The 26638-nt window shown below is 47.9% G+C and overlaps 1 protein-coding gene across 1 annotated transcript in view; it reads left to right on the top strand.

Moving 5' to 3' along the window:
• Positions 1-26638, top strand: part of DOT1L (DOT1 like histone lysine methyltransferase) — a 590530-nt gene that overhangs the window by 125818 nt on the left and 438074 nt on the right. The window contains 1 exon segment of the mRNA XM_029610991.1: positions 2325-2399. Coding sequence (XP_029466851.1) covers positions 2325-2399 — 75 coding nt within the window.

The raw sequence follows: 26638 nt of genomic DNA, 5'->3' as shown, positions 1-26638 counted from the left end.
GCTAAAATCCCTATCATTTTGGATTTCCTGCAAGATGGACTTCAGAAGGGTCTGTCCCTCAATTCCATCAAGGTTCAAGTGGCAGCACTATCCTGCTACGGTCCCCGGAGTGACGGCAACAGTATCGCCACACACCCAGGTGTTTCACGTTTCCTGAAAGGAGTCAAACACATTCGTCCACCACTGAGGTGGCCAGTACCCCTGTGGAACCTCAATCTAGTTTTGGAATTTCTAGCAGGACCTGCCTTCAGACCACTTCGAGGCCTGTCCCTCCGTTTGTTAACCTTGAAGATGGTGTTCCTGCTGGCTGTATGTTCAGCATGCCGCATCTCAGAGCTACAAGCACTGTCCTGCCGTGATCCGTTTCTCAGAATCACTCCAGGGGCTATCCATCTTCGCACGGTTCCTTCCTTCCTTACCCAAAGTGGTCTCTCACTTTCACCTCAACCAAACCATATCCTTGCCTACCACGGGAGGTTTGAAGAAGTCAGAAGACGGTCGAATACTACACCATCTCGACATCGGCAGGCTACTGTCTAGATACCTGGAAATGTTGGAAGCAGTACGAAAGACGGACCACCTGTTCGTCCTTCACAGAGGGAAGAAGCAAGGGGAAGCGGCCTCATGGGCAACCATCGCCCGCTGGATCAAAGAGGTTATCAAGGCAGCCTACGTAGAAGCAGGGAAACTACCGCCTCTACAGGTCAAGGCTCACTCTACCAGAGCACAAGCAGCCTCTTGGGCAGAAACTAGGATGCTGTCGCCTGCAGCGATATGTAAAGCGGCGACGTGGTCTTCCCTCCATACCTTCTCCAGATTCTATCGTCTGGACATCCAGGCCAGGGAGGACACAGCATTTGCGAGGGCAATCCTGAACGGACCTCGGGCAGCCTCCCGCCCAGTCCGGGAGTAGCTTTTGTACATCCCACTTGTTTTGAGTCCATCTGCTACACTCTAGGAAATGTTGAGATTACTTACCTGATAATCTCCTTTTCCTTAGTGTATGCTGATGGACTCAGCATCCCGCCCGGCTGCCGGTATACATGGGGATTCACCGACTCACGGTAAGCCATGTTTTTCTTATAATAGGGCATCCACCCTGCCGGGTGTCTACGCCTTCCTGTTGAGAACACTGGCGGTCTCCAGCTACTATCAATCGGTCAGGGTAATCCTGTTCATTTAATCGATTGGTCAGCTACAGCTTTTGCAAGGAAGATTACTGAGTTGCTGCACTTCCTACGGGGGTATATGTGCCCGTGCTGACGTCAGATCCGTCTCCAACTGCTAGCACGAGCACACTATACCCACTTTTTGAGTCCATCTGCATACACTAAGGAAAAGGAGATTATCAGGTAAGTAATCTCAACATTTTCCTTTAAAATACGCTCTTGCGAGGGACATTCCCACTTTTTCCAATTAGTCCACCAGTTTACCTAATCAGTTTTGAGGTCATGCAGAGACCCTTCTTGTTCTTCATCCTGTATGCCCCCCAGTTTTATCCGGCCCCTTCATCTTGTAATTGCATTGGGAGCAGCAGTAAAGTTACACAGCTAACAAGCTGCTGCTTGTTGTGGCCTCCGGTTTTAAAATATGGAGTTACATGTGTAATGGGTGGCCATGCCGCAGGACGCCCTTATCCCACCTCTTTATTTTTTGGAAGTGAATATACACACACAAATTGCAGCTTTTACAATCCATGTTGCTCACATGTGGCCCACATATGCACGTATATGGGCATTTTTGTGTGAGCAACACGTTAAAATCGACCCCTAAGTGAGTCTAATAAAAAGATACCGCGTTATACATTTTTAATATTTATTGGTCTTTATTTCTATGCATTAATTAGACCAACATGGTAACTACACAGCCATAGCTGATGGCATCGTAGTATGTTGCAGACCCATTGAAATTTTAACTAAAATAATGGTAGAAACTCGTCCTTTTGTAAAGTAAAATTCATGAGGGACTGTAGAACATTTTATAGGTACAGCAGTTTTCTAATGTCTACCAAAATCTTTTCTGTGCACACTAGTGTGCTTTGCTTTCACAGTGTTGGGACGTTTGTTATTGAGATGCTACTAGTGATGTCCTTCTGTATGCTTGAGTGAACGGGAACCTTTTCTGCAAATATTCATGTAACTGGCCCCAAGTGTTGGTTTTTTTCTTTTTTTTTTTTGAAAACTTAAATTTGCTGCCTCCAAGAGACCTTGCTCTCAGGAGAGTTGAGATGTCAGAGGTTGAATTTAACTATGGATGACTTGTGTTGCATTGCATAGTGCTATAGCCAAGCTAGTCGGTTTCTGATTTATATTTTTCTATTTCAGATGGGTCTGTGAAGAAATCCCAGATCTCAAACTCGCAATGGAAAACTATGTATTAATTGATTATGATACAAAATGGTAAGAATGTTTTATTTGTATATTTTCTAATGGCTCAGCCTGAAGACAGCCTACAGTCATTTGGTGTACTGATAGTTGTTATCACATTTTCTGGGTTGTGCTTTAGCTTCCTTTCAGAATTGGCGCAAGACCTGAAAAGTTATTTTGGTTGGACTTGTGTAACGGAAAAATTGGCACAGGCCATCAGATTAAGGACATAATTGGAAACTCACACACAAGTATGAGTATGTTGCAGTTACTCATTGTGAAACCATGTTGAGTATTTGTGGGGTTGGGATGGAGCCAGTGCTGAGGCTTGGAAAAGAGGAGCGTCTTCTACTTCTCTCCTAACTCATTGGAGTTTATTTTTTGTCAGGAGCCACAGAGCTGCTGGACGTCTCTCCATCCTAATTGTATTTTTTAAAATGAAATCCTGAAGTAAACTATGGCTATCACTTTAGAAGAGGCTTGTGTTTTTTTCATATTACTAGGAGCTGTGTCCCTGCCCCTCCAGCGGGTGAGGGTGTACAGAAAGGGGCACGTGTGTATGTTGTCCTATTCTCCTCACCTGAGTGTCTGTGCGTGCACTCTCCACATGGTCTCCCTTTCCCTCTTGTAGTCTCCCTTTGTTCCTCTTGCCCTGCCCCGGTGAATATATGGCTGGGATACTCTTTCTCCCTCTTTCTGTTTTGTGTGGTGGTGGCGTTGTGGACAGGGTGTGCACAAACTGTCCCTGTTGGCTGCTCTACTTTGTAGCCCGTTTGTTCTCTGCCTAATATATTTTTTGGAGTGGGGGAAGTGTTGTAGATTAGAGGTGTAGAGGGGATGGAGACTTCACCTCTCCTCATCCCTTTGTGCGTGGAGGAGGAGGAGGAGAACTGGTAGTTTAGATGTAATATGCACGGGGGAAGCAGGTGGTGGAGATTGGACATGTAGGGTTGTGCACGTTATCCCCCTCCTCCCTTGTGTGTGTGTTTGAGAGAGGAGAGGACAGTGCTATGTGTGTGTTTCCCCGTTATACTCTATATATAGTCCTCATTTCCTCCTTGCAATCTGTCCCCCTCCCCATGTTCCCCCACTTCACACCTTTGTGAATGTGGGTGAGGGAGGGGAGGGAATTGGTGGGAAGCGTGGGTATTTATATATTTATTGGTTTTTATATACCGACGCTCATCAGAGATATCGCGTCGGTGTACATGGAACAAGAACATGCGCAGGGGCGTTATACATTTAACAGTTTAAAACTTATAAAAATAACAATATTACATGCAAAAGCAAGGTATTTAGAGGGAGTAAACTTACATCAATTCTAACATTTGTATAGCGTAGCACAGTATAATAAGGTATAGTACAGATACATGACTACGTTATAAACGTAGTGAAAGATGTGCATATTATGAAGGTAAACAGTGTTGCATCATATTGTGAGGGATTTCGTATGAGTAGAGACAAGAGTCTAAGGAAGAATATCTTGATAGTTGATAGTGGTAGGTGGGTGGTGATGGTGACACAGAGAGGAAAGTGAGTGGAGCTGTGGTCTGGATGTGGGGTGTGTTCACACTTTTTCCCCTCACATTGTCATCTTGTAGCTCTGTCCTCCCTCACACCCCCCCCCCCCCCCCCCCGTGCCACGGCCATATATGAAGGGGAGGTGGAAGTGGTGTAGATGAGCAGTGTTTGTGTGGGGTGGGTCGGCATGGGGATGTATTGGTGGGGGCACTTTTTTCACCTTTCACTCTTCTCTTTGTCCCTCTCTCCTTAATTGTGTGTGTGTGTGTATGGCGGTGAGAGAGGACAGAGCTACAAAGATGACTATATATTAGGGATGTGAATCATGTCCTCGATCGTCTTAACGATCGATTTCGGCTGGGAGGGGGAGGGAATCGTATTGTTGCCGTTTGGGGGGGTAAAATATCGTGAAAAATCGTGAAAAATCGTGAAAAATCGAAAAACCGGCACATTAAAACCCACCCCCGACCCTTTAAATTAAATCCCCCACCCTCCCGAACCCCCCCCCAAATAACTTAAATAACCTGCGGGTCCAGCGGCGGTCCGGAACGGCAGCGGTCCGGAACGGGCTCCTGCTCCTGAATCTTGTCGTCTTCAGCCGGCGCCATTTTCCAAAATGGCGCCGAAAAATGGCGGCGGCCATAGACGAAAAAGATTGGACGGCAGGAGGTCCTTCCGGACCCCCGCTGGACTTTTGGCAAGTCTCGTGGGGGTCAGGAGGCCCCCCACAAGCTGGCCAAAAGTTCCTGGAGGTCCAGCGGGGGTCAGGGAGCGATTGCCCGCCGCGAATCGTTTTCGTACGGAAAATGGCGCCGGCAGGAGATCGACTGCAGGAGGTCGTTCAGCGAGGCGCCGGATCCCTCGCTGAACGACCTCCTGCAGTCGATCTCCTGCCGGCGCCATTTTCCGTACGAAAACGATTCGCGGCGGGAAATCGCTCCCTGACCCCCGCTGGACCTCCAGGAACTTTTGGCCAGCTTGTGGGGGGCCTCCTGACCCCCACGAGACTTGCCAAAAGTCCAGCGGGGGTCCGGAAGGACCTCCTGCCGTCCAATCTTTTTCGTCTATGGCCGCCGCCATTTTTCGGCGCCATTTTGGAAAATGGCGCCGGCTGAAGACGACAAGATTCAGGAGCAGGAGCCCGTTCCGGACCGCTGCCGTTCCGGACCGCCGCTGGACCCGCAGGTTATTTAAGTTATTGGGGGGGGGGGTTGGGGGGGGTGGGGGTTTTAATTTAAGGGGTCGGGGTGGGTTTTTAGGGGGTTTTAGTGTGCCGGCTCACGATTCTAACGATTTATAACGATAAATCGTTATGTGTTCCATAACGGTTTAAGACGATATTAAAATTATCGGACGATAATTTTAATCGTCCTAAAACGATTCACATCCCTACTATATATATGAGAGCTGAGTTGGCAGTGTGGTGAGGTCTGTGTCTGTTGTCCCTCCATCACACTCTCCGCTTCATTTGTGTGGGTGACAGGGAGGAGATAATTGTATAGGTGGGGTGTATGTAAGGAGAATGTATATATGGGTAGGGGGCACTCTTTCCCCTTCTCCTCACTGTTCTGTGTGTGTGAAGGGAGTATATGCAGCTGGAGGTGGGGTGATATGTGGGTAGGGTGCAGTGTGGAATAGGTGATAGGATGCAAGGATGTGAGCACACTTGTTCCTTCTCATTTCTCTTTGTGTTCGTGTGTGGAGGGTGGCTGGAGAAGTGGTGTGCGCGCGGTGGAAGTGGTACGTGTGGGGGGAAAGGTGTGTGTGGAGGGGGGAACGTGCATGTGTCGTGTGTGTGTGTTTGTAGGGGGGAGTGGGGAACGTGTTTGTAGGGGGAATGGGGAGTGTGGGGGAGTTTGAGAGTGCTGCGTGTGTGTTGTGCATGGGGAGTAGTGTGCATGTGTGTATGTAGGGGGGAGTAGGAGTGGTATGTGTGTATGTAGGGGGAGTGGGATATGGGGGGGGAATGGTATGTGTGTATGTAGGGGGGAGTGGGATACGGGGGGGAATGGTATGGGTGTATGTAGGGGGAGTGGGATATGGGGGGGGAATGGTATGTGTGTATGTAGGGGGGAGTGGGGTATGTGGGGGGGGCATGGTATGTGTGGTATTGTAGGGGGCGTGGGATATGGGGGGGGAATGGTCTGTGTGTATGTAGGGGGCGTGGGCTCATGGGGGGAAGGGCAAATGGTATGATGTGTATGTAGGGGGAGTGGGCTATGGGGGGAAGGAATGGTATGTGTGTACTGTCGGGGGAGTGGGCTTATGGGGGCCGAATGGTCTGTGGTATGTACGGGGAGTGGGGCTATTGGGGGGGGACTGGTCATGTGTGAGTATGTAGGGGTCAGTGGGATATGGTGGGGAATGGTATGTGTGGTCTGTTAGGGGGAGAGTGGGATATCTGGGGGCATGGTATGATGTGTATGCTAGGGGGAGTGGGATATTGGGGGGAATGGTATTGTGTGTATGTAGGGGGATGTTGGATATGGGGGGAATGTGGTATGTGTGTATGTAGGGGGAGTGGGATATGGGGGGGAATGGTATGTGTGTATGTAGGGGGAGTGGGATATGGGGGGGAATGGTATGTGTGTATGTAAGGGGAGTGGGATATGGGGGGAATGGTATGTGTGTATGTAGGGGGAGTGGGATATGGGGGGGAATGGTGTGTGTATGTAGGGGGAGTGGGATATATGGGGGGGAATGTATGTATTGTAAGGGGAGTGGGATATGGGGGGAATGGTATGTGTGTATGTAAGGGGAGTGGGATATGGGGGGAATGGTATGTGTGTATGTAAGGGGGAAGTGGGATATGGGGGGAATGGTATGTGTGTATGTAGGGGAGTGGGATATGGGGGGAATGGTATGTGTGTATGTAGGGGGAGTGGGATATGGGGGGGAATGGTATGTGTGTATGTAGGGGGAGTGGGATATATGGGGGGAATGGTATGTGTGTATGTAGGGGGAATGGTATGTGTGTATGTAGGGGGAGTGGGATTTGGGGGGGAATGGTATGTGTGTATGTAGGGGGAGTGGGATATGGGGGGGAATGGTATGTGTGTATGTAGGGGGAGTGGGATATGGGGGGGAATGGTATGTGTGTATGTAGGGGGAGTGGGATATGGGGGGAATGGTATGTGTGTATGTAGGGGGAGTGGGATATGGGGGGGAATGGTATGTGTATGTAGGGGGAGTGGGATACGGGGGGAATGGTATGTGTGTTTGTAGGGGGAGTGGGATATGGGGGTGGAATGGTATGTGTGTATGTAGGGGGAGTGGGATACGGGGGAATGGTATGTGTGTATGTAGGGGGAGTGGGATATGGGGGGAATGGTATGTGTGTATGTAGGGGGAGTGGGATACGGGGGGAATGGTATGTGTATGTAGGGGGAGTGGGATACGGGGGGAATGGTATGTGTGTTTGTAGGGGGAGTGGGATATGGGGGTGGAATGGTATGTGTGTATGTAGGGGGAGTGGGATACGGGGGAATGGTATGTGTGTATGTAGGGGGAGTGGGATATGGGGGGAATGGTATGTGTGTATGTAGGGGGAGTGGGGTATGGGGGGGGGAATGGTATGTGTGTATGTAGGGGGAGTGGGATATGGGGGGAATGGTATGTGTGTATGTAGGGGGAGTGGGATATGGGGGGAATGGTATGTGTGTATGTAGGGGGAGTGGGGTATGGGGGGGGGAATGGTATGTGTATGTAGGGGGAGTGGGGTATGGGGGGGAATGGTATGTGTGTATGTAGGGTGAGTGGGGTATGGGGGGGGGAATGGTATGTGTATGTAGGGGGGAGTGGGATATGGGGGGAATGGTATGTGAGTATGTAGGGGAGTGGGATATGGGGGGAATGGTATGTGTGTATGTAGGGGGAGTGGGATATGGGGGGAATGGTATGTGTGTATGTAGGGGGAGTGGGATATGGGGGGAATGGTATGTGTGTATGTAGGGGGAGTGGGGTATGGGGGGGGGAATGGTATGTGTGTATGTAGGGGAGTGGGTATGGGGGGGGGGAATGTGTGTGTATGTAGGGTGAGTGGGATATGGGGGGAATGGTGTGTGTATGTAGGGTGAGTGGGGTATGGGGGGGAATGGTATGTGTATGTAGGGGGAGTGGGGTATGGGGGGGAATGGTATGTGTGTATGTAGGGGGAATGGGGTATGGGGGTGGAATGGTATGTGTGTATGTAGGGGGAGTGGGATATGGGGGTGGAATGGTATGTGTGTATGTAGGGGAGTGGGAGTGGGATATGGGGGGTGGAATGGTATGTGTGTATGTAGGGGGGAGTGGGATACGGGGGGAATGGTATGTGTGTATGTAGGGGAGTGGGATACGGGGGGAATGGTATGTGTGTATGTAGGGGGAGTGGGATACGGGGGGAATGGTATGTGTGTATGTAGGGGGAGTGGGGTATGGGGGGGGAATGGTATGTGTGTATGTAGGGGGAGTGGGGTATGGGGGGGGGAATGGTATGTGTGTATGTAGGGGGAGTGGGGTATGGGGGGGGAATGGTATGTGTGTATGTAGGGGAGTGGGGTATGGGGGGGAATGGTATGTGTGTATGTAGGGGGAATGGGGTATGGGGGGGAATGGTATGTGTGTATGTAGGGGGAATGGGTATGGGGGTGGAATGGTATGTGTGTATGTAGGGGAGTGGGATATGGGGGGTGGAATGGTATGTGTGTATGTAGGGGGAGTGGGATACGGGGGGAATGGTATGTGTGTATGTAAGGGGAGTGGGATATGGGGGGAATGGTATGTGTGTATGTATGGTGAGTGGGATATGGGGGGAATGGTATGTGTGTATGTATGGGTGAGTGGGATATGGGGGGAATGGTATGTGTGTATGTAGGGGGAGTGGGATACGGGGGGGGAATGGTATGTGTGTATGTAGGGTGAGTGGGATATGGGGGGGAATGGTATGTGTGTATGTATGGTGAGTGGGATATGGGGGGAATGGTATGTGTGTATGTAGGGGGAGTGGGATACGGGGGGAATGGTATGTGTGTATGTAGGGTGAGTGGGATACGGGGGGAATGGTATGTGTGTATGTAGGGTGAGTGGGGTATGGGGGGGAATGGTATGTGTATGTAGGGGGAGTGGGATATGGGGGGGAATGGTGTGTGTGTGTGTAGTGGGAGCAGGGAGTGGTGTGTGGTGGGGAAGTGGGTGGTGTGAGTTAAGGGGGGAATAAGGGTGTTAGTGATGGGAAGGAATGGTGATGTGTATATATGGGGGGAAGTGGAGGTATGTGGGATGTGCATATTGGGGGAAATAGCATGGGAGGGGGGTTGTGGCAAGGGGTGGGTATATATATATGTGAGTTGGTGGGGAGGTATGAGATATGTATACCTGTCCTTTCCCCCCTCTCTCTCTCTTCTTTGCCCCCTCTCTCCCCTCCCCTTAATCCTCTCTCTCTTTCTCTCCCTTTAACTCATTCATGCTCTCTCTCTCGTTTCACCCCCTCTCCTTACTTACCTTACCCCAACCCAACCCAACCACTTCTCTCCTGCCCATTCAGGCTGCTTCCTCTGGCTTCAGCCTTTGAGGTCAACTCCACAACCAATCATGCCTTCGCTCCTCTAACTCTCCCACTGACACCTCTAGCACCTTGGCTGCTTTCTGCTGTTGGTGGAAAAATAACCCATGCTATAGTTACACAATGAGAACATAAGAAATTGCCATGCTGGGTCAGAGCAAGGGTCCATCAAGCCCAGCATTCTCTGGCAACAAATTCCAGAGCTTTATTGTGCGTTGCGTGAAATAGTCTTAAATGTGCTACTTGCTAACTTCATGGAATGCCCCCTAGTCCTTCTATTATTCGAAAGTGTAAATAACAGAGTCACATCTACTCGTTCAAGACCTCTCATGTTCTTAAAGACCTCTATCATATCCCCCCTCAGCCGTCTCTTCTCCAAGCTGAAATGTCCTAACTTCTTCAGCCTTTCCTCATAGGGGAGCTGTTCCATCCCCTTTATCATTTTGGTTGCCCTTCTCTGTACCTTCTCCATTGCAATTATATCTTTTTTGAGATGCGGCGACCAGAATTGTACACAGTATTCAAGGTGGGGTCTCACCATGGAGCGATACAGAGGCATTATGACATTTTCGTTCTATTAACCATTCCCTTCCTAATAATTCCCTAACATTGTTTGCTTTTTTGACTGCTGCAGCACACTGAACCGACAATTTCAATGTGTTATCCACTATGATGCCTAGATCTTTTTCCTGGGTGGTAACTCCTAATATGGAACCTAACGTTGTGTAACTACAGCAAGGGTTATTTTTTCCTGTATGCATCACCTTGCACTTGTCCACATTAAATTTCATCTGCCATTTGGATGCCCAATCTTCCAGTCTTGCAAGGTCCTCCTGTAATGTATCACAATCCGATTGTAATTTAACTACTCTGAACAATTTTGTATCATCCGCAAATTTGATAACCTCGTCGTATTCCTTTCCAGATCATTTATAAATATATTGAAAAGCACCGGTCCAAGTACAGATCCCTGAGGCACTCCACTGTTTACCCTTTTCCACTGAGAAAATTGTCCATTTAATCCTACTCTCTGTTTCCTGTCTTTTAACCAGTTTAAACCATATTAGGTGCTAGCACTGAAGAAAGAGATCTAGGTGTCATAGTGGATAACACATTGAAATCATCGGCTCAGTGTGCTGCGGCAGTCAAAAAAGCAAACAGAATGTTAGGAATTATTAGGAAGGGAATGGTGAATAAAACGGAAAATGTCATAATGCCTCTATCGCTCCATGGTGAGACCGCACCTTGAATACTGTGTACAATTCTGGTCGCTGCATCTCAAAAAAGTTATAATTGCGATGGAGAAGGTACAGAGAAGGCGACCAAAATGATAAAGGGGATGGAACAGCTCCCCTATGAGGAAAGACTAAAGAGGTTAGGACTTTTCAGCTTGGAGAAGAGACGACTGAGGGGGGATATGATAGAGGTGTTTAAGATCATGAGAGGTCTTGAACGAGTAGATGTGACTCGGTTATTTACTCTTTTCGGATAATAGAAAGACTAGGGGGCCCTCCATGAAGTTAGCATGGGGCACATTTAAAACTAATCGGAGATAATTCTTTTTTACACAACGCACAATTAAACTCTGGAATTTGTTGCCAGAGGATGTGGTTAGTGCAGTTAGTATAGCTGTGTTTAAAAAAGGATTGGATAAGTTCTTGGAGGAGAAGTCCATTACCTGCTATTAATTAAGTTGACTTAGAAAATAGCCACTGCTATTACTAGCAATGGTAACATGGAATAGACTTAGTTTTTGGGTAATTGCCAGGTTCTTATGGCCTGGGTTGGCCACTGTTGGAAACCGGATGCTGGGCTTGATGGACCCTTGGTCTGACCCAGTATGGCATGGTCTTATGCCTGGGAAATAGCATCAGTTCCATTGACACTGTCTTTCTTTCTTTTTTTTTTCCTTTCCTCTCTGGCCCTGTGGGTAGATCTGTTTCTCCTGCCTCTCTCCTTGAAGTTCTCAGTGGCACCTGTCCCCTGCAGCTCTGGGCGAACATTGCTATGAACATGCATGTGTCGATACCCTGCAGTAATCACCTGGAGCCCCTAATACAGGGGTGGCCAGCACCACAAACAGGCCAGGTTTCCCGGATATCCATAATGAATACGGATGAGGTAGATGTGCATGCAAATCTATCTCCTGCATATTTATTGTGGATATCCTCAAAATGTGGCCTGCTTGTGGCTCTAGCAGACTGGAGTGGGCCTCCCCTGTCCTAATATTTTTATAATATAGAGAGAAAAGTGGATGATTCCTCGCTTCTGAGATTTTTCAATGAGGATGGATCATTGTTTGGACTGCTATCTGATTTTTGTTTTTACTGAATTGATAATTACATTTTTGTTTCAAGCTTCCTTAAAAATATTCATTTTAAATTGGCCTCATGGCACGGGAGACTCAAGCATGTCCTGCCTGTTAGGTGTGGCTTGTCACTAGTGACAGGAGTGAAGATGTTTGTTGCTGCAAGTGTGACCTCTAGTGATGTAAAAAGGAGTTTGTGCCAGAATAACATTTCCTTCCTTTTATAGTTCCCAACAGTTAGAGCTTCAGGTTTATTATCGTTTGGGAGTGTTCAGGCCTTTATTTTTTAAATTTCCACCAGATTGTAATATGACCTTGATGCATTTTCCACCTTCCCCTCCCCTCCTCCCCTCCCCTCCTCTCCTCTCCTAGCAATGATCCTTCCTAATTTAGCCTTTTGCTGTTTTTTATTTTTTTTTGTGGACTGCAATATAGAAGAAGTGAGACTTATGTGATCTTGAAATCTTCTGTGTCTCATCTTTTTTTTGTCCAATAAAAAGTATTGCAATTTACAAAGATTTCATTTTTCTCCAGTATCAGTATGTCTACTAGATTTGTGCAGTTAAGCAGCAGTGTGAGCAAATTGAAGTCTTTATCCACAGTATCTCCTCCTTTGCAAATATTTTTAGATAAAAGTTCTATTAAAAACAGTTCCAAGTGGGACAGCCTTGTGGCTGAGTGGCAAGTGCTATAGAGTTATCTGGGTTTGATTCCTGGCTCAGGTCTTTCTGCTCCCTGAGTTAGTTGGGGATGCTGTGAAGCCAGCGTTCTCAGAGGACAAGCAGGATGGCAGTCCTCACATGGGTGACATCATCCAATGGAGCCCGGCATGGAAAACTTATGGCATTTTCTAGAACTTTGACTGAGCCTCTCTCAACATACTTGAGCATGCAATATACCATGCATCCACGCAGGATTCCCTCAGTCTCTTCTCTTCTGTGAAGCCTCATGTATTGCAGGAATTTTGGAGTCTAGTTGAAGGTTTTGTTTTGTAATTTTTTCGTAGGATTGTGCGGTTGATGCAGGGTCCTTCTCCTGATTCTCCCCTTAACTTTAGCAGGTTTATCGATGTTTTTGGGAATGTTCTTTCGCAGATGATCCCTGGTAATTGGTGTCCACTGGCTGTCAAGTGCTGCTGCTACAGTCTATTTCAATATTTTGTCCCTTTTGTTTCAATGCGACATGTTTGTGGGTTTAAGCGATGCCCTTGGCACACAAGGACCATGACTAACACAGACCCCCATGATAGATATGTCCTCTGTGTGGGGGCATCGTATGACGTCCAGGGTTGCAGCAAGTGGGCCCAGATGACCTCCGAAGGACATAAGATCTGGCTCAGTAAGATGGAACGACTCTTGGGGCTGGAGAAGTCTGGTCCATTGACATTGGCATCGATAGAACTCTGAGCCGCTTCAATGGACACTTGAGTCATCGACTTAGGTGGTACCTTCAGTTTCTTTGGCTGCCAGGGATGCTGGAGACCGGCCATTGTCTGCCTTCCTCTAGTCAAAGATGTCTGGTTCATCGTCTTCAACCTCGGCAGTGGGAAAGAACTGATCCGAGCATTGAGGGAATCCAAAAAAGCATTGGCATTGGTCCCTGTCAGTGCATGGTTCGGGGCATGGGGATGCATCAGTTTCTGCTGTGATAGCCCCGAAGCGTCCCCATGGTGAGGAGCACCAGTCTCTCCATCGGTCCCAATGCCTGCTATCGATTCTTCTCTCTGTTCCGAAGAGGATCTTGTTAGACCTCCTGGGCCCCGGTTGGTCTTGGCATTGGCACTTTTTGAGGATGAGCTGGAGAAGCACGGGCAGATGGCAGTGGAGAGGGCAGTGCAGAGCCTTGGCATCCGGGTACTGATGGCACAGAGGTCAGCATCATCCTTCCTTGATCCACTGCTAAGAGTCCATGTATGCGCTCATCAGCGTGTTACCAACGTAGCTGGTGTTGATATCTGGGGCGGTATCAATGCCCAGCGGGGCATTGGTAGTGCCTCTGTCTATCCACAGTTTATCGGAGGAGGAAGCTTCCCTGATGAAAGGGGTGACACAGGGGCTTGAGCCCCCAAGGCCATATGTTGGTTCCTGGACCCCGACCCTTGCATACGACAGTGAGGACAAAGGCCCTTATGACCCATGGGGGGACGACTCTGATATTTCAGATGGCATGTCAGATGGTCTCCCATCAGTCATCTCTTCCAGAAAACTTCTTTTTTGCTGGGTTTGTCAAGGTGGTGACGGAGGCCATCTCATTTCAGTTGCAGACTGAGGAGGATACTAGGCACAAGATGCTAGATATCTTCCAGTACATGGAACCTCCCAAGGAGATCATGGCAGTCCCAGTATATGAGATCTTTGTGGAATTACTGATGAGGATGTGGGAACACCCCCTCATCCAGAAATCTCTTGGATTCGAAAAGCGTGGGCTGCACCACCAATTGGTGATGTTTGAATCCTTTCTCAAAAAGGCCAAGCTCACCCAGACCCATTCCTCAGCACCCCCAGGGAAAGATCAGAGTTTCATGGATGCTCTTGGGAGGAAAGTGTTTCAAGATTCTCTGCTTATTGCCTGCATAGTGGCCTACCAGCTCTGAATGGGCCAGTATATACAGGATATCTTAAAACAGGTGCAGGAGATAGGCAAGCAGCTGCTTCAACAGTAGCAGGTCATCTTCTAGTCGCTATTGCACAAGGTCTGCAGTGTGGAAAACATGGAGTTTGGTCGACTTATGATGTTTATGAAACAGCATTGAGGGCTCTGCCGCAAGGATCATTGCCAGTAGACTCGCATGGCTTCTGGCTTCAGATCTCCGTCAGGCAATGCAAGAGTGATTTGCTGAAATGCTGGGCTCCGAGATACAGTGAAAGATGTGGTCAAAATGAGGGAACAAGAGGCAACATTCCAGCAGCTTTCCGCTGGCACCCAGGATCCATTCTCTTCTGCTAGGTCTGGTCAGAAGAAGTCTTTTTCTGCCTCTTCGGCCCCGTCAGCAGCAGCAGGCACCTGGTAGCCAGCCCAGGCAACAGAGAGTCCCCAAGCCCCAGCCAGAGCCTCAGTCAACTCGGGGGATGGGGTTTTGACTGGATTGCAGGGAGCCATAGCCATGTCTGCCATATCCGGGATGATGGACCCTCTGGTTGGAGGGAGGCTGTGGTTCTTTATGAATGGTGGCCCAGGGTTCTACCATTGTTCACAGAGAATACAAATTAAATCTGAGTACCCCGCCAAATTGTCCCCCCTACCCAGAGTCCTTTTTGGGGACCAGTAGCAGGTTTCTAAAAAAAAAACAAACCAAAACAAAACAAAAGGCGTTCAAGATGGGCACCTTGTTCCCCTTCTTGCAAAAAGGGGACGGGCTATGCTCCCTCGATCTGAAGGACACGTATATTTGCATTGAGATCTTCCTCGACCACCAGAAGTATCTCCATTTCATGGTGGGAAAACACTTCCAGTACCTTGTTTTGCCGTTTAGGCTATCGTTAGCCTCATATGTTTTCATGAAATGCTTAGCCGTGGTAATAGTGCACGTTCGCAGACTGGGAGTCCATGTTTTCCCACGATTTGCTCATCATGGTACCTCTCGTGCAGGGAGTCATGGAGTCCATGAGCTTGACCATTCAGGTGCTGGAGTCACTAGGGTTCATCATCAACTACTCCGTCACATCTCAACCTGTCATTGAAATTGGACTTCATTGGAGGCCTGCTAGACATGGCTCAGGCCAAGACCTTCCTGCCCTGGCAACAGGCCACCAGTCTGAGGGCCATCATTGTGCGAGTCTGAATGCAGACCGCGAAAAAGAAATGGATAAGGAAATAGCCGTTTGTGAAACACGCTGATGGAACGATGATGGACTTTGTCGGATGTCACAGTTAAGCAGTTTAGAAGGAGTCATTCCCCTGAGGCAGGTCCTTTTTTTGGTCCGAAACACGATCGTGTCAGGACTGGGACGCAAAAAGCGATGAGTATCACTGTTGGAGTCTGTCTGTGACTGTGACTTGCTAGTGCAGCTTTAGAACATATTATGTTAATTGCCAAGGGTGCATTATAGCCTGGAGTTCGTCAGCATACTTTGAGGATTGGTTTTATAAATATGAAAAATATATAAAAAATGAACAAAAGATAATTAAATAAAGCAAAGTGACCCTATACCATATTAGAGCCTGCTGTTGTACACTGACTCTCAGGCCTATACATTTAAGCGCGGCCGCGGTTACCCTGTTTCTAACCCGCTTTGTACCCACAATTTGGCCGCGTAAGTCTAACCCGCGATTCACTATCCGTTCTTACCAATCCTTACCGCTTCTTTAAATCGACGCGTATCCCTTTCCGCCCGCGGCATGTATATGATATGTAAACGATCGGATTAGCTATCCCCTCCCATACAGTAACATGCGGCTCGATTATCGCCTTTTTAACCAACTGTTTTGCCGCGTCTTTAACTCACTAATTTACCGCCTACCCTGACCCTGGCGTTAGAGGGATGTGACAGCAATAGGCAGGTTCCGGTCAAATAAGTAGGTGGGTTGGAGCAAGTGAGTAACATGGTGTGGCCTGGTTCTCCTACGCTCGGGCATCGGGGATTGCCAGTCCTCTCTCCCCCCCTCCCGAAGCAAGACGCAGGACGAAAATCGACTCGACATGTTATTAAAGCAAATAGAAATTGTAACAAAAGTAAACTTACTGCATGCTTCCAGCAGCCCCAGTCCTCTCTCCCCTCCTCCTGAGGCGCGCACTGCGGCTCCCCTGCCTTCTGGGGGCAGCCGGCGGCGAAAGTGGCTTCCAGCAGCCCCGCTAGCGAAGGTGCATGAATGCACGTCCAATTTGGGCGCTCAAGGCAGCGAAGACGCATGAGCGCACGCCGTGACCTGAGCGCCCGGATGGACGTCCGAGGTCACGGCGAAAGGACATCGCCACCTATCCCATGACTTTTTACTTTTCCTAGAAGCCTCTCATGAGGAACTTTGTCAAACGCCTTCTGAAAATCCAAGTATACTGCATCTACCGGTTCACCTTTATCCACGTGTTTATTAACTCCTTCAAAAACGTGAAGCAGATTTGTGAGGCAAGACTTGCCCTGGGTAAAGCCATGCTGACTTTGTTCCATTAAACCATGTCTTTCTATATGTTCTGTGATTTTGATGTTTAGAACACTTTCCACTATTTTTCCTGGCACGGAAGTCAGGCTAACCGGTCTGTAGTTTCCCGGATCGCCCCTGGAGCCCTTTTTAAATATTGGGGTTACATTTGCTATCCTCCAGTCTTCAGGTACAATGGATGATTTTAATGATAGGTTACAAATTTTAACTAATAGGTCTGAAATTTCATTTTTTAGTTCCTTCAGAACTCTGGGGTGTATACCATCTGGTCCAGGTGATTTACTACTCTTCAGTTTGTCAATCATGTCTACCACATCTTCTAGGTTCACCGTGATTTGATTCAGTCCATTTGAATCATTACCCATGAAAACCTTCTCCATTACGGGTACCTCCCCAACATCCTCTTCAGTAAAAACCGAAGCAAAGAAATCATTTCATATTTCCGTGATGGCTTTATCTTCTCTAAGTGCCCCTTTAACCCCTCGATCATCTAACGATCCAACTGACTCCCTCACAGGCTTTCTGCTTCGGATATATTTAAAAAAGTTTTTACTGTGAGTGAAGTCCCTTCACACCATCATCACAGCACCATGAAAGTTAGATCTCAAATTCAGGATGCAGAAGTCTGCTCACTATGGCACGATTCAGATCCCGCATGCCTCCGTAGTCGTCGAATCGGCCATGAAGAAGGCAAAAAAGTTGAGATTACAAGGTATTGAATGATTTTGGCCGAAAGTTATTTCAGGAATCCATGCTTAATGTGCATATCCAGCAACACCAGTTTTACATTAGGCCCTATCTTTATGAATGCATCCAGAACTTGAAACCCTTTATGCCAATAGGTGAGGAGGATCAGCCTTTAATAGACCTGAAAGAAGGTCTAAGACATCTCCCAAGAACTGTCGGAGGCCTTTGAAACTTTTGTTAGAAACTCAGAGGCTTTCATTGTTGCAAGATGGATAGCTTGGATGCACTCCAGTGCAATTCATGAAGATGTCCATGACAAGCTGGCAGACTTGTCTTGCAAGGGGAGTTTTTGGTGAGAAACTGAGAGAAGCAGTCTTTCAGATAAAAGAGCAAAATGTGGCAGAACAATCACTAACTTCACCAGGGGATCATCTTTCTATCATCAGAAAATATTTTTTCCATTATAAAAGACCCTACTACAAACGAAAGCCCTACAGCCAGTGCCAGCCTTACAGAGTGCCATCATATCAGCAGCCTCATCAAAGGGGCCAGCAAAGGGGTTAGAGAACCCAAAAGCCACAACAGTGCTTTTAAGACATACTCACACAACACCCATTGCATGTCGGGGGCAAAATAACCTTCCCCCCTCTCCCCCCCAGCCTGGTCCACAGTCACAACAGATCATTAGGTTATGAATACCATTTCTCAATGCTATAAACTCGACTTCAATCATTGTCCACTTTTGCCTTATCTGATGGTACCCACAAGGGGGATCCTTCCCAGATTCCCTTGCTACAACAGGAAGCGCAGGCATAGGAGGCAATATCCTTTCGTGGATTACAAACTGGTTAAAAGACAGGAATTAGAAGGTATGATTAAATGGTCAATTTTCTCAGTGGAAAGGATAAATAATGGAGTGCCTCAGGGATCTGTACTTGGACCGGTGCTTTTCAGTATATTTATAAATGATCTGGAAAGGTATATGACGAATGAAGTGGTCAAATTTGCAGATGAAACAAAAGTATTCAAAGTAGTTAAATCACATGCAGATTGTGATAAATTGCAGGAGGACCTTGCAAGACTGGAAGATTGGGCATCCAAATGGCAGATGAAATTTAATGTGGACAAGTGCAAGGTGATACATATAGGGAAAAATAACCCATGCTGTAGTTACATGATGATAGGTTCCTTATTAGGGGCTACCACCCAGGAAAAAGATCTAGACGTCATAGTGGATAATACATTGCAATTGTTGCCTCAGTGTGCTGAGGCAGTCAAAAAAGTAAAGTTGTGTGAGGAATTATTAGGAAGGGAATGGTGAATAAAACGGAAAATGTTGTAATGCCTCTGTATTGCTCCATGGTGAAGACCGCACCTTGAGTACTGTGTACAATTCTGGTTGCCGCATCTCAAAAAGATATAATTGCACTGCAGAAGGTATAGAGAAGGGTGACCAAAATGATAAAGAGAATGGAATGGCTCTCCTATTTGAAAAGGCTGAAGAGGTTAGGGCTGTTCAGCTTGGAGAAGAGACAGCTGAGAAGGGGATATGATAGAGGTCTGTACAATCATGAGAGGTCTAGAACGGGTAAATGTGAATTGATTATTTATGCTTTCAGATAATAGAAGGACTAGGGGCCACTCCATAAAGTTAGCAAGTAGCACATTTAAAACTAATCAGAGAAAATTATTTTTCACTCAACGCACAATTAAGCTCTGAAATTTGTTGCCAGAGGATGTGGTTAGTGCAGTTAGTTTAGCTGGGTTTAAAAAAGGTTTGGATAAGTTCTTGGAGGAGAAGTCCATTGACTGCTATCAATCAGGCTGACTTAGTGAATAGCCACTGCTATTACTGGCATCAGTAGTATGGGATCTACTTAGTTCTTGGGTACTTGCCAAGTACTTCTAGCTTGGCTTGGCCAGTTTTGGAAACAGGATTCTGGGCTTGATGGACCCTTGGTCTAACCCAATATGGCAATTTCTTATGTTCTTAGGCCATAGTGACTTATCTACCTTAGACTAAGTTTTTCCACGATAGAAATATATAGATATATATATATAGACATGATGGCAGAAGAAGACCAAATGGCCCATCCAGTCTGCCCAACAAGCTTTCATACTTATTTTTAAGTATGTGATCATGCGAACACGCCCCAAGTTACTGCTTAAGGGTGGTGTTGGACTTCCATCTTAACCACTCCATTGTCCTGCCAACATTCTTACCTAGACCTCATTCACACCAAGGCAAACAAGCCCTGCACAGTTTGGAATGCGAGAAAGCCTTGCCTTCTGTCTTGAGTGGATATCAGAAAAAATGTCTTTAGGATAAGATCCTTCAAAGAGGCACGACCTAAAGGCTCAAAAGGAAGCTCACAGAGAACCTTCAAGACCAAGTTGAGGTTCCAGTCCAGGCAGACCCTGCGAACCAGTGGTTTCAAATGCTTCACTTCCATACAGCCTTTTGTTTCTTTTGACCAGAATAAGTTTGGGACCACTGTTGTCAAGTAGATACTATCTAATTGGCTAGCAGACTGCTTCTCCTTCTGTTATGTCTGGATAGGGATTGCCAACACAACAGTAGGTTTGACCCGGTTGTCCTTCGGAACCTGTTTGAGGTGTAGAACCCAACTCTGTTCTATCCTAGGGCCTTTTCTTTCTGTTCAGCTGCCCTCTTCCTGTTACCAACAAAACTTGTTGTGCCTATTGACACCTGTCTTGTGGGGGCTGCTTATAGCTGGGGATTCACCCATGGGTGAGGTCTGCCATTCTGCTTGATTTTGGAGAAGGCAGAGTTGCTTCCCTGTAACAGGTGTTCTCCAAGGACAGCAGGATGTCAGTCCTCATGAAACTCACCCGCCTTCCCGCAGATTTGGGTTTCTACTTCGTGGGTAGTAGTAGTATTTTGTTATTTTATTATTAAATTCCACCTTATAAGGCTGAGAGGATCCCGCATGGAAGAATGGTATATTGCATGCTTGGCTGAGCTGCTCTGAGCATGCTCAAAGTTCTAAAAACGTTGATTCAGGTTTTCCGTGCCGGGCTCCATCGGACAATGTCACCCATTTGAGAGGGCTGACACCCTGCTGACCTCTGAGAACACCTGTTGCAGGTAAGCAACTTTGTTTTTCTAGTTCTTTAGTTTTGCACTGCTTGTAGAGAGGCTATTCTACTTTCTATCTTTAATTTTGTGGTCTTTTATTCTGTATTTGGTGAAGGTCAGTTCTGTGTGTGTGACCGAGGTGTGAGGTATGTAGACATTTGTATCAGTCTTATTTGTTAAGTTTTCTCAATAGGACATGCATTGGTGGTCCACTGTTGTGTTTTCATAGGTGGGGCTATTGCTATTTGAGTCCTAAGAGTTAGTGCTGGTATGATATGGAAGGTTTGCTACACATGTGCTGCTGAGTGGTTTTTGGTTTTGTTTTTTTTCTTCTTCAAGTTTTTTGTATTTTACAATGTCGCTTGTAGTTGAGGGAGTTTGTGTTGCTGTTACTGAGATGACACCAGAATCAGAATATCTTTTTTGTATGGTCGGTAGTTCTGCTCTGCACCCATTGTTGGGGATCAGAGGGTTCCTGTGGATGCAGAGTACATGTTTATATTTAGCCCTGTGACTGTCTTGTGTTCAGTGCATCACATGTGAGCATCATCTGTCAGGTGTATCCCGACAGAAAATGTTGAGAACCACTGATCTCTTCCTTCTGCTTTACCAGTCACGAACCTATGGGTTATGTTCTCTTATCCAACAGCTGGAGGCAGAGGTTTTCTTTTTTTAAATGACATCACCTGTAAACCGACGAGATGTTCCCAACGTTCGTCGGTATATAAAAGATATTAAATAAATAAATAAATACCGGTATGTAGGTCATACATAGAACACATTTAGCCAGTGTTCTTTGCCTCCAGCTACTGTATGGTCGGTGGAGTGTGGACTCTTTGAAGCAAGAAGAATTTTTTTTCTGTTAATGGATAGCCTTTATGATATTGTGGCTTTAATCCCAGGTATTTCTGTTTACTTTTAGGGCCAGGCTCCTGCGGTTATTGCTTCTGCAATGAAGCGTGACTAGTATCCCTCACTGACACAGGCTAGGTAGAGTGTTTGTTGTGAGAAAAAAGTTTTGAGCTCTTACTGGCAACTGCTTGCTCTGTCACAGTTAAAGCAATGACTTAGTTTTAAGCACAGATTTGATGGTTGAAAAGAGCTGCTGCTCCTGTTCATGCAACTCACAACACTCTCCTCTGAGTGAGGGAAATTTGTGCACTGTTTGCTGCAGTAAGTCTAATTTTCCCAAGCCACCTCGTTTGACTCCCTCCTTCAAAGAAATCTTCATTAGGTGCCATGGCTAAATCCTCTCCCAAAGCGATCCCAGCTGCTGGTGAGTTGCTGGAATCAGTGGGTTTAACAGCTGAGTTAGATGGGTGGCCATTTTGAAATCCCAGTGGACCGTGCCGTCTTCATTGAAGAGAGGTACTATGTTAGCTCAGGGACCTCCCAAATTGCTAGCAGAACAAGATTTTCATTAGAGTGATGTTCAGGAAGTCCCTTGTACTAGTGGTGGTGCCTTCTTGCCTGATACTTTCAAGTTTCTGCATCAGGTATTCCAAGCCCTGCAGGGACAATGTGAGTTGGTGGGAGATCCTTCTCATGGTGGTTAGCAGAATTCCTACCTGAAGACGAGCCCCACACTCCTGCGGTGATACCCTCGGGTCCCTCCCCCAGTTGAGTTTCCCGAGGTGATTTCCATGGTCCCTCGGAGGTGAGCGCCTCGGTCCGGTGGCCGGGTCACGGCAGGGACCTAGCCCCCGAGTGAGAAGGGCTCGGGCGCGGCATAGAGGCAGCCTCGATCCCGGTGGGGACTTAGCCCCCGAGCGAGACGGGTTCGGACGCGGCTTAGAGGCAGCGGGTGCACTTCCTCGAGCGCAGCGGTGACGGTACTTACCCTCTCCCCCCGCAGCCAGAGACCGCCCGGGTCGCAGCCGGGAAGCGCCGAAGATCAGGGAAGGTGTACATCTTTACTTTACTGGTCTCCGAAGAGCGAGGATTAGCAGGGTCTGCCTACGTGGCAGCCCACCAAGGAGGTCGCCATTTTGCCTGCTCGCCGTCGCCAGCCCTGGTTCGCCGCCTCGATCTAAGCGGGGCGACGGGTGCGTATGTTAGGCGCCCGAAAAGATTTGGGCGCACGTTGACAGGCGCACGTTGACAGGCGCACGTTCATAGGAGATCAGACACGATGGAGCGTATGAGAGCCCATGCGGCCGCAGAGCCGGCACCTCCAGACTCAGGCATAAGAGCTCTAGGCCTCTGCTCAGCATGCCACCTCAGAGCCACACAGAGCGAGGAAGCAGTCTCCCTATGTGCCCAATGTGAGGAGGCCCTGGGAGTTCCAGGCCAGGGCCGGTCTCGGCCCAGTTTGACTGCCAGTTCCTCAGGGAACACCCCCGAACCTAGCAGGCCATGGTGAGCAGCCAGGGAACCTCACAGACCTGGTGCCCCTACGGCTAGAACCTGCTTCCCTCTCCTGGGTGGAATTATTCAAGGGAATTCATGCCTTCATCAAGATGCAGTCTGATCTGCAACCGGACCCATACATACCGGATGACCCTGCCCCGGGACCCTCAAGACCTACGCATGGCCACCCGTCACCCGGAAGCCCCACTTATGGGGACTCGGATTATTCTGAGGAAGATGGCGAGTCCCCCGAGGAGGGAGAACGCCCCTCGGGGATAGAACCATATCGAACCATGAGACGCTTCTTTCCTAAGGAGGATTTTCCAGACCTGGTCTCTCAATGCCTGTCGGAGCTGGCTATCCCGGGCCAAGGCACCCCAGGGGAACCTAGAATGAACCCCCTGCTAGAGGGCCTGTGTCCAACGGCTCACCATTTTCCCCTCCTACAAGCAGCACAGCAGTTAATCGATCTGGAGTGGACTGCTCCAGACGCTTCATTCAAAGGGGGTCGGGCTTTGTCTAGCATGTACCCCCTAGACCCGGCAACCAAGAAGCTGCTGGCGTGCCTGATGGTAGACGCCATAGTTAGCGCAATTGTGAAGCGCACCACCATTCCGGTGGAGGGAGGGGCGGCCCTCAAGGATGCACATGACCGGCGCATGGACGCCATTCTGAAACAAGCCTTTGAGGTGGCAGCCATGTCTCTACGAATTGCGACCTGCTGCACCGTGGTGATGCGCTCCTGCTTATTACAAGCCAGGAACAACACCCCGGGAGAAGAAATGGAAGCAGCCCTCTCGTTCCTCACTGACGCTGCCTCCGACCTAGTTCGTACAGCAGCCAAGGGAGTATCATCCTCAGTGGCAGCCAGAAGACACCTCTGGCTACGAAATTGGTCGGCCAACTCCTCCTCCAAGACTCGCCTTACAAGAATGCCTTTAAGGGATCTCTCCTGTTCGGCAGCGACCTCGAGAAACTGGCTAATAAATGGGGCGCATCTCCATTACCCCGTCTACCGGAAGACAGGTCAAGGAGGACCCAGCGCCCTTTTCCTAGACCATCCAGAGGTAGAAGCTCTCAACGCTTCAATCCTTACAGGGCTCTCTACCAAGCACCTCGTTCTCAGACCAGGAACCAGTCCTTTCGGACCAGGCACAACAAGAGGGGAACCGGCTCGGGGTCGGGTCCCGGCCGCACCCCACAATGAGAATCAGCCGACCCATCTGGGGGAAGAAGCCATAGGGGGCAGGCTAACCCTATTTTACCGCAGGTGGGTCGAGATTACTTCGGGCCAGTGGGTCCTCGCCATTGTCCGGGAAGGGTATTATCTGGGCTTCCTTCATCTCCCTCCGGACAAGTTTGTGGAATCGCCTTGTCCGCCCCTCAAGAGGGCGGCGCTGGCAGCTACTTTGGAGAGACTCCTGTCCCTAAAAGCCATAATCCCAGTGCCTGCATGGGACATAAATTCTGGGCATTACTCCATTTATTTCATTGTCCCCAACAAGGGGGGCACCTTCAGACCCGTCCTGGACCTCAAGTCAGTCAACCGGCACTTAAGGGTCCCAGGATTTCACATGAAAACTCTGCGGTCAGTCCGAAGTGCAATACAACCAGGGGAGTATCTCACATCCCTGGATCTCTGAGGCCTATTTGCACATCCCAATTCATCGGGATCACCAGAGTTACTTACGCTTCAAAGTCCTGGATCAGCACTTTCAGTTCCGGGCTCTACCCTTCGGGTTAGCCACCACGCCACGGACCTTTACCAAGGTAATAGTAGTGGTGGCGGCGTCACTCAGGAAGGAAGGCATTCTCGTCCATCCCTACCTAGACGATTGGCTGATCAGGGCAAAGTCACCGGAGGAGAGCCACCGGGCAACCAACAGAGTTATATCTCTTCTGGAAAGCCTAGGATGGGTAGTCAACATAAGAGTTCCCTACAGCCTTCGCAGTCGCTGGAATACCTAGGTGCCCGATTCGACACCCAGGAAGACAAGATCAGCCTGACCTCCAAGAGGAAATCAAAATTCCGGGATCGCTTGCAGAATCTGCTGAGCACCAATCGACCCACAGCTTGGGATTATCTACAGGTCCTCGGCCTAATGGCCTCCACTCTGGAAGTGATACCATGGGCACGGCTCATATGAGACCGTTACAGCGCGCCCTCCTATCTCGATGGCACCCACGATTACAGAATAAGAACATAAGAACTTGCCATGCTGGGTCAGACCAAGGGTCCATCAAGCCCAGCATCCTGTTTCCAACAGAGGCCAAAACCAGGCCTCAAGAACCTGGCAATTACCCAAAGACTAAGAAGAGAACCCATGCTACTGATGCAATTAATAGCAGTGGCTATTTCCTAAGTATAATTGATTAATAGCCATTAATGGACTTCTCCAATAACTTATCCAAACCTTTTTTGAACCCAGCTACACTAACTGCACTAACCACCTCCTCTGGCAACAAATTCCAGAGCTTTATTGTGCGTTGAGTGAAAAAGAATTTTCTCCAATTAGTCTTAAATGTGCTACTTGCTAACTTCATGGAATGCCCCCTAGTCCTTCTATTATTCGAAAGTGTAAATAACCGAGTCACATCTACTCGTTCAAAACCTCTCATGATCTTAAAGACCTCTATCATATCCCCCCTCAGCCGTCTCTTCTCCAAGCTGAACAGCCCTAACCTCTTCAGCCTTTCCTCATAGGGGAGCTGTTCCATCCCCTTTATCATTTTGGTTGCCCTTCTCTGTACCTTCTCCATCGCAACTATATCTTTTTTGAGATGCGGCGACCAGAATTGTACACAGTATTCAAGGTGCGGTCTCACCATGGAGCGATACAGAGGCATTATGACATTTTCTGTTCTATTAACCATTCCCTTCCTAATAATTCCTAACATTCTATTTGCTTTTTTGACTGCTGCAGCACACTGAGCTGACGATTTTAAAGTATTATCCACTATGATACCTAGATCTTTTTCCTGGGTGGTAGCTCCTAATATGGAACCTAATATCGTGTAACTACAGCAAGGGTTATTTTTCCCTATATGCAACATCTTGCACTTGTCCACATTAAATTCATCTGCCATTTGGATGCCCAATCTTCCAGTCTTGCAAGGTCCTCCTGTAATGTATCACAATCCGCTTGTGATTTAACTACTCTGAATAATTTTGTATCATCTGCAAATTTGATAACCTCACTCGTCGTATTCCTTTCCAGATCATTTATATATATATTGAAAAGCACCGGTCCAAGTACAGATCCCTGAGGCACTCCACTGTTTACCCTTTTCCACTGAGAAAATTGATGATTTAATCCTACTCTCTGTTTCCTGTCTTTTAACCAGTTTGTAATCTACGAAAGGACATCGCCTCCTATCCCATGACTTTAGTTTATGTAGACGCCTCTCATGAGGGACTTTGTCAAACGCCTTCTGAAAATCCAAATACACTACATCTACCGGTTCACCTTTATCCACATGTTTATTAACCCCTTCAAAAAAATGAAGCAGATTTGTTAGGCAAGACTTCCCTTGGGGTAAATCCATGTTGACTGTGTCCCATTAAATCATGTCTTTCTATATGCTCTACGATTTTGATCTTGAGAATAGTTTCCACTATTTTTCCTGGCACTGAAGTCAGGCTCACTGGTCTATAGTTACCCAGATCG

This window comes from Rhinatrema bivittatum, chromosome 8 (genome assembly GCF_901001135.1).
Source record: "Rhinatrema bivittatum chromosome 8, aRhiBiv1.1, whole genome shotgun sequence".
Taxonomy (NCBI): domain Eukaryota; kingdom Metazoa; phylum Chordata; class Amphibia; order Gymnophiona; family Rhinatrematidae; genus Rhinatrema; species Rhinatrema bivittatum.
The sequence above is the reverse complement of the archived record's forward strand: the minus strand, read 5'-3'. Positions and strand labels throughout refer to the sequence as shown.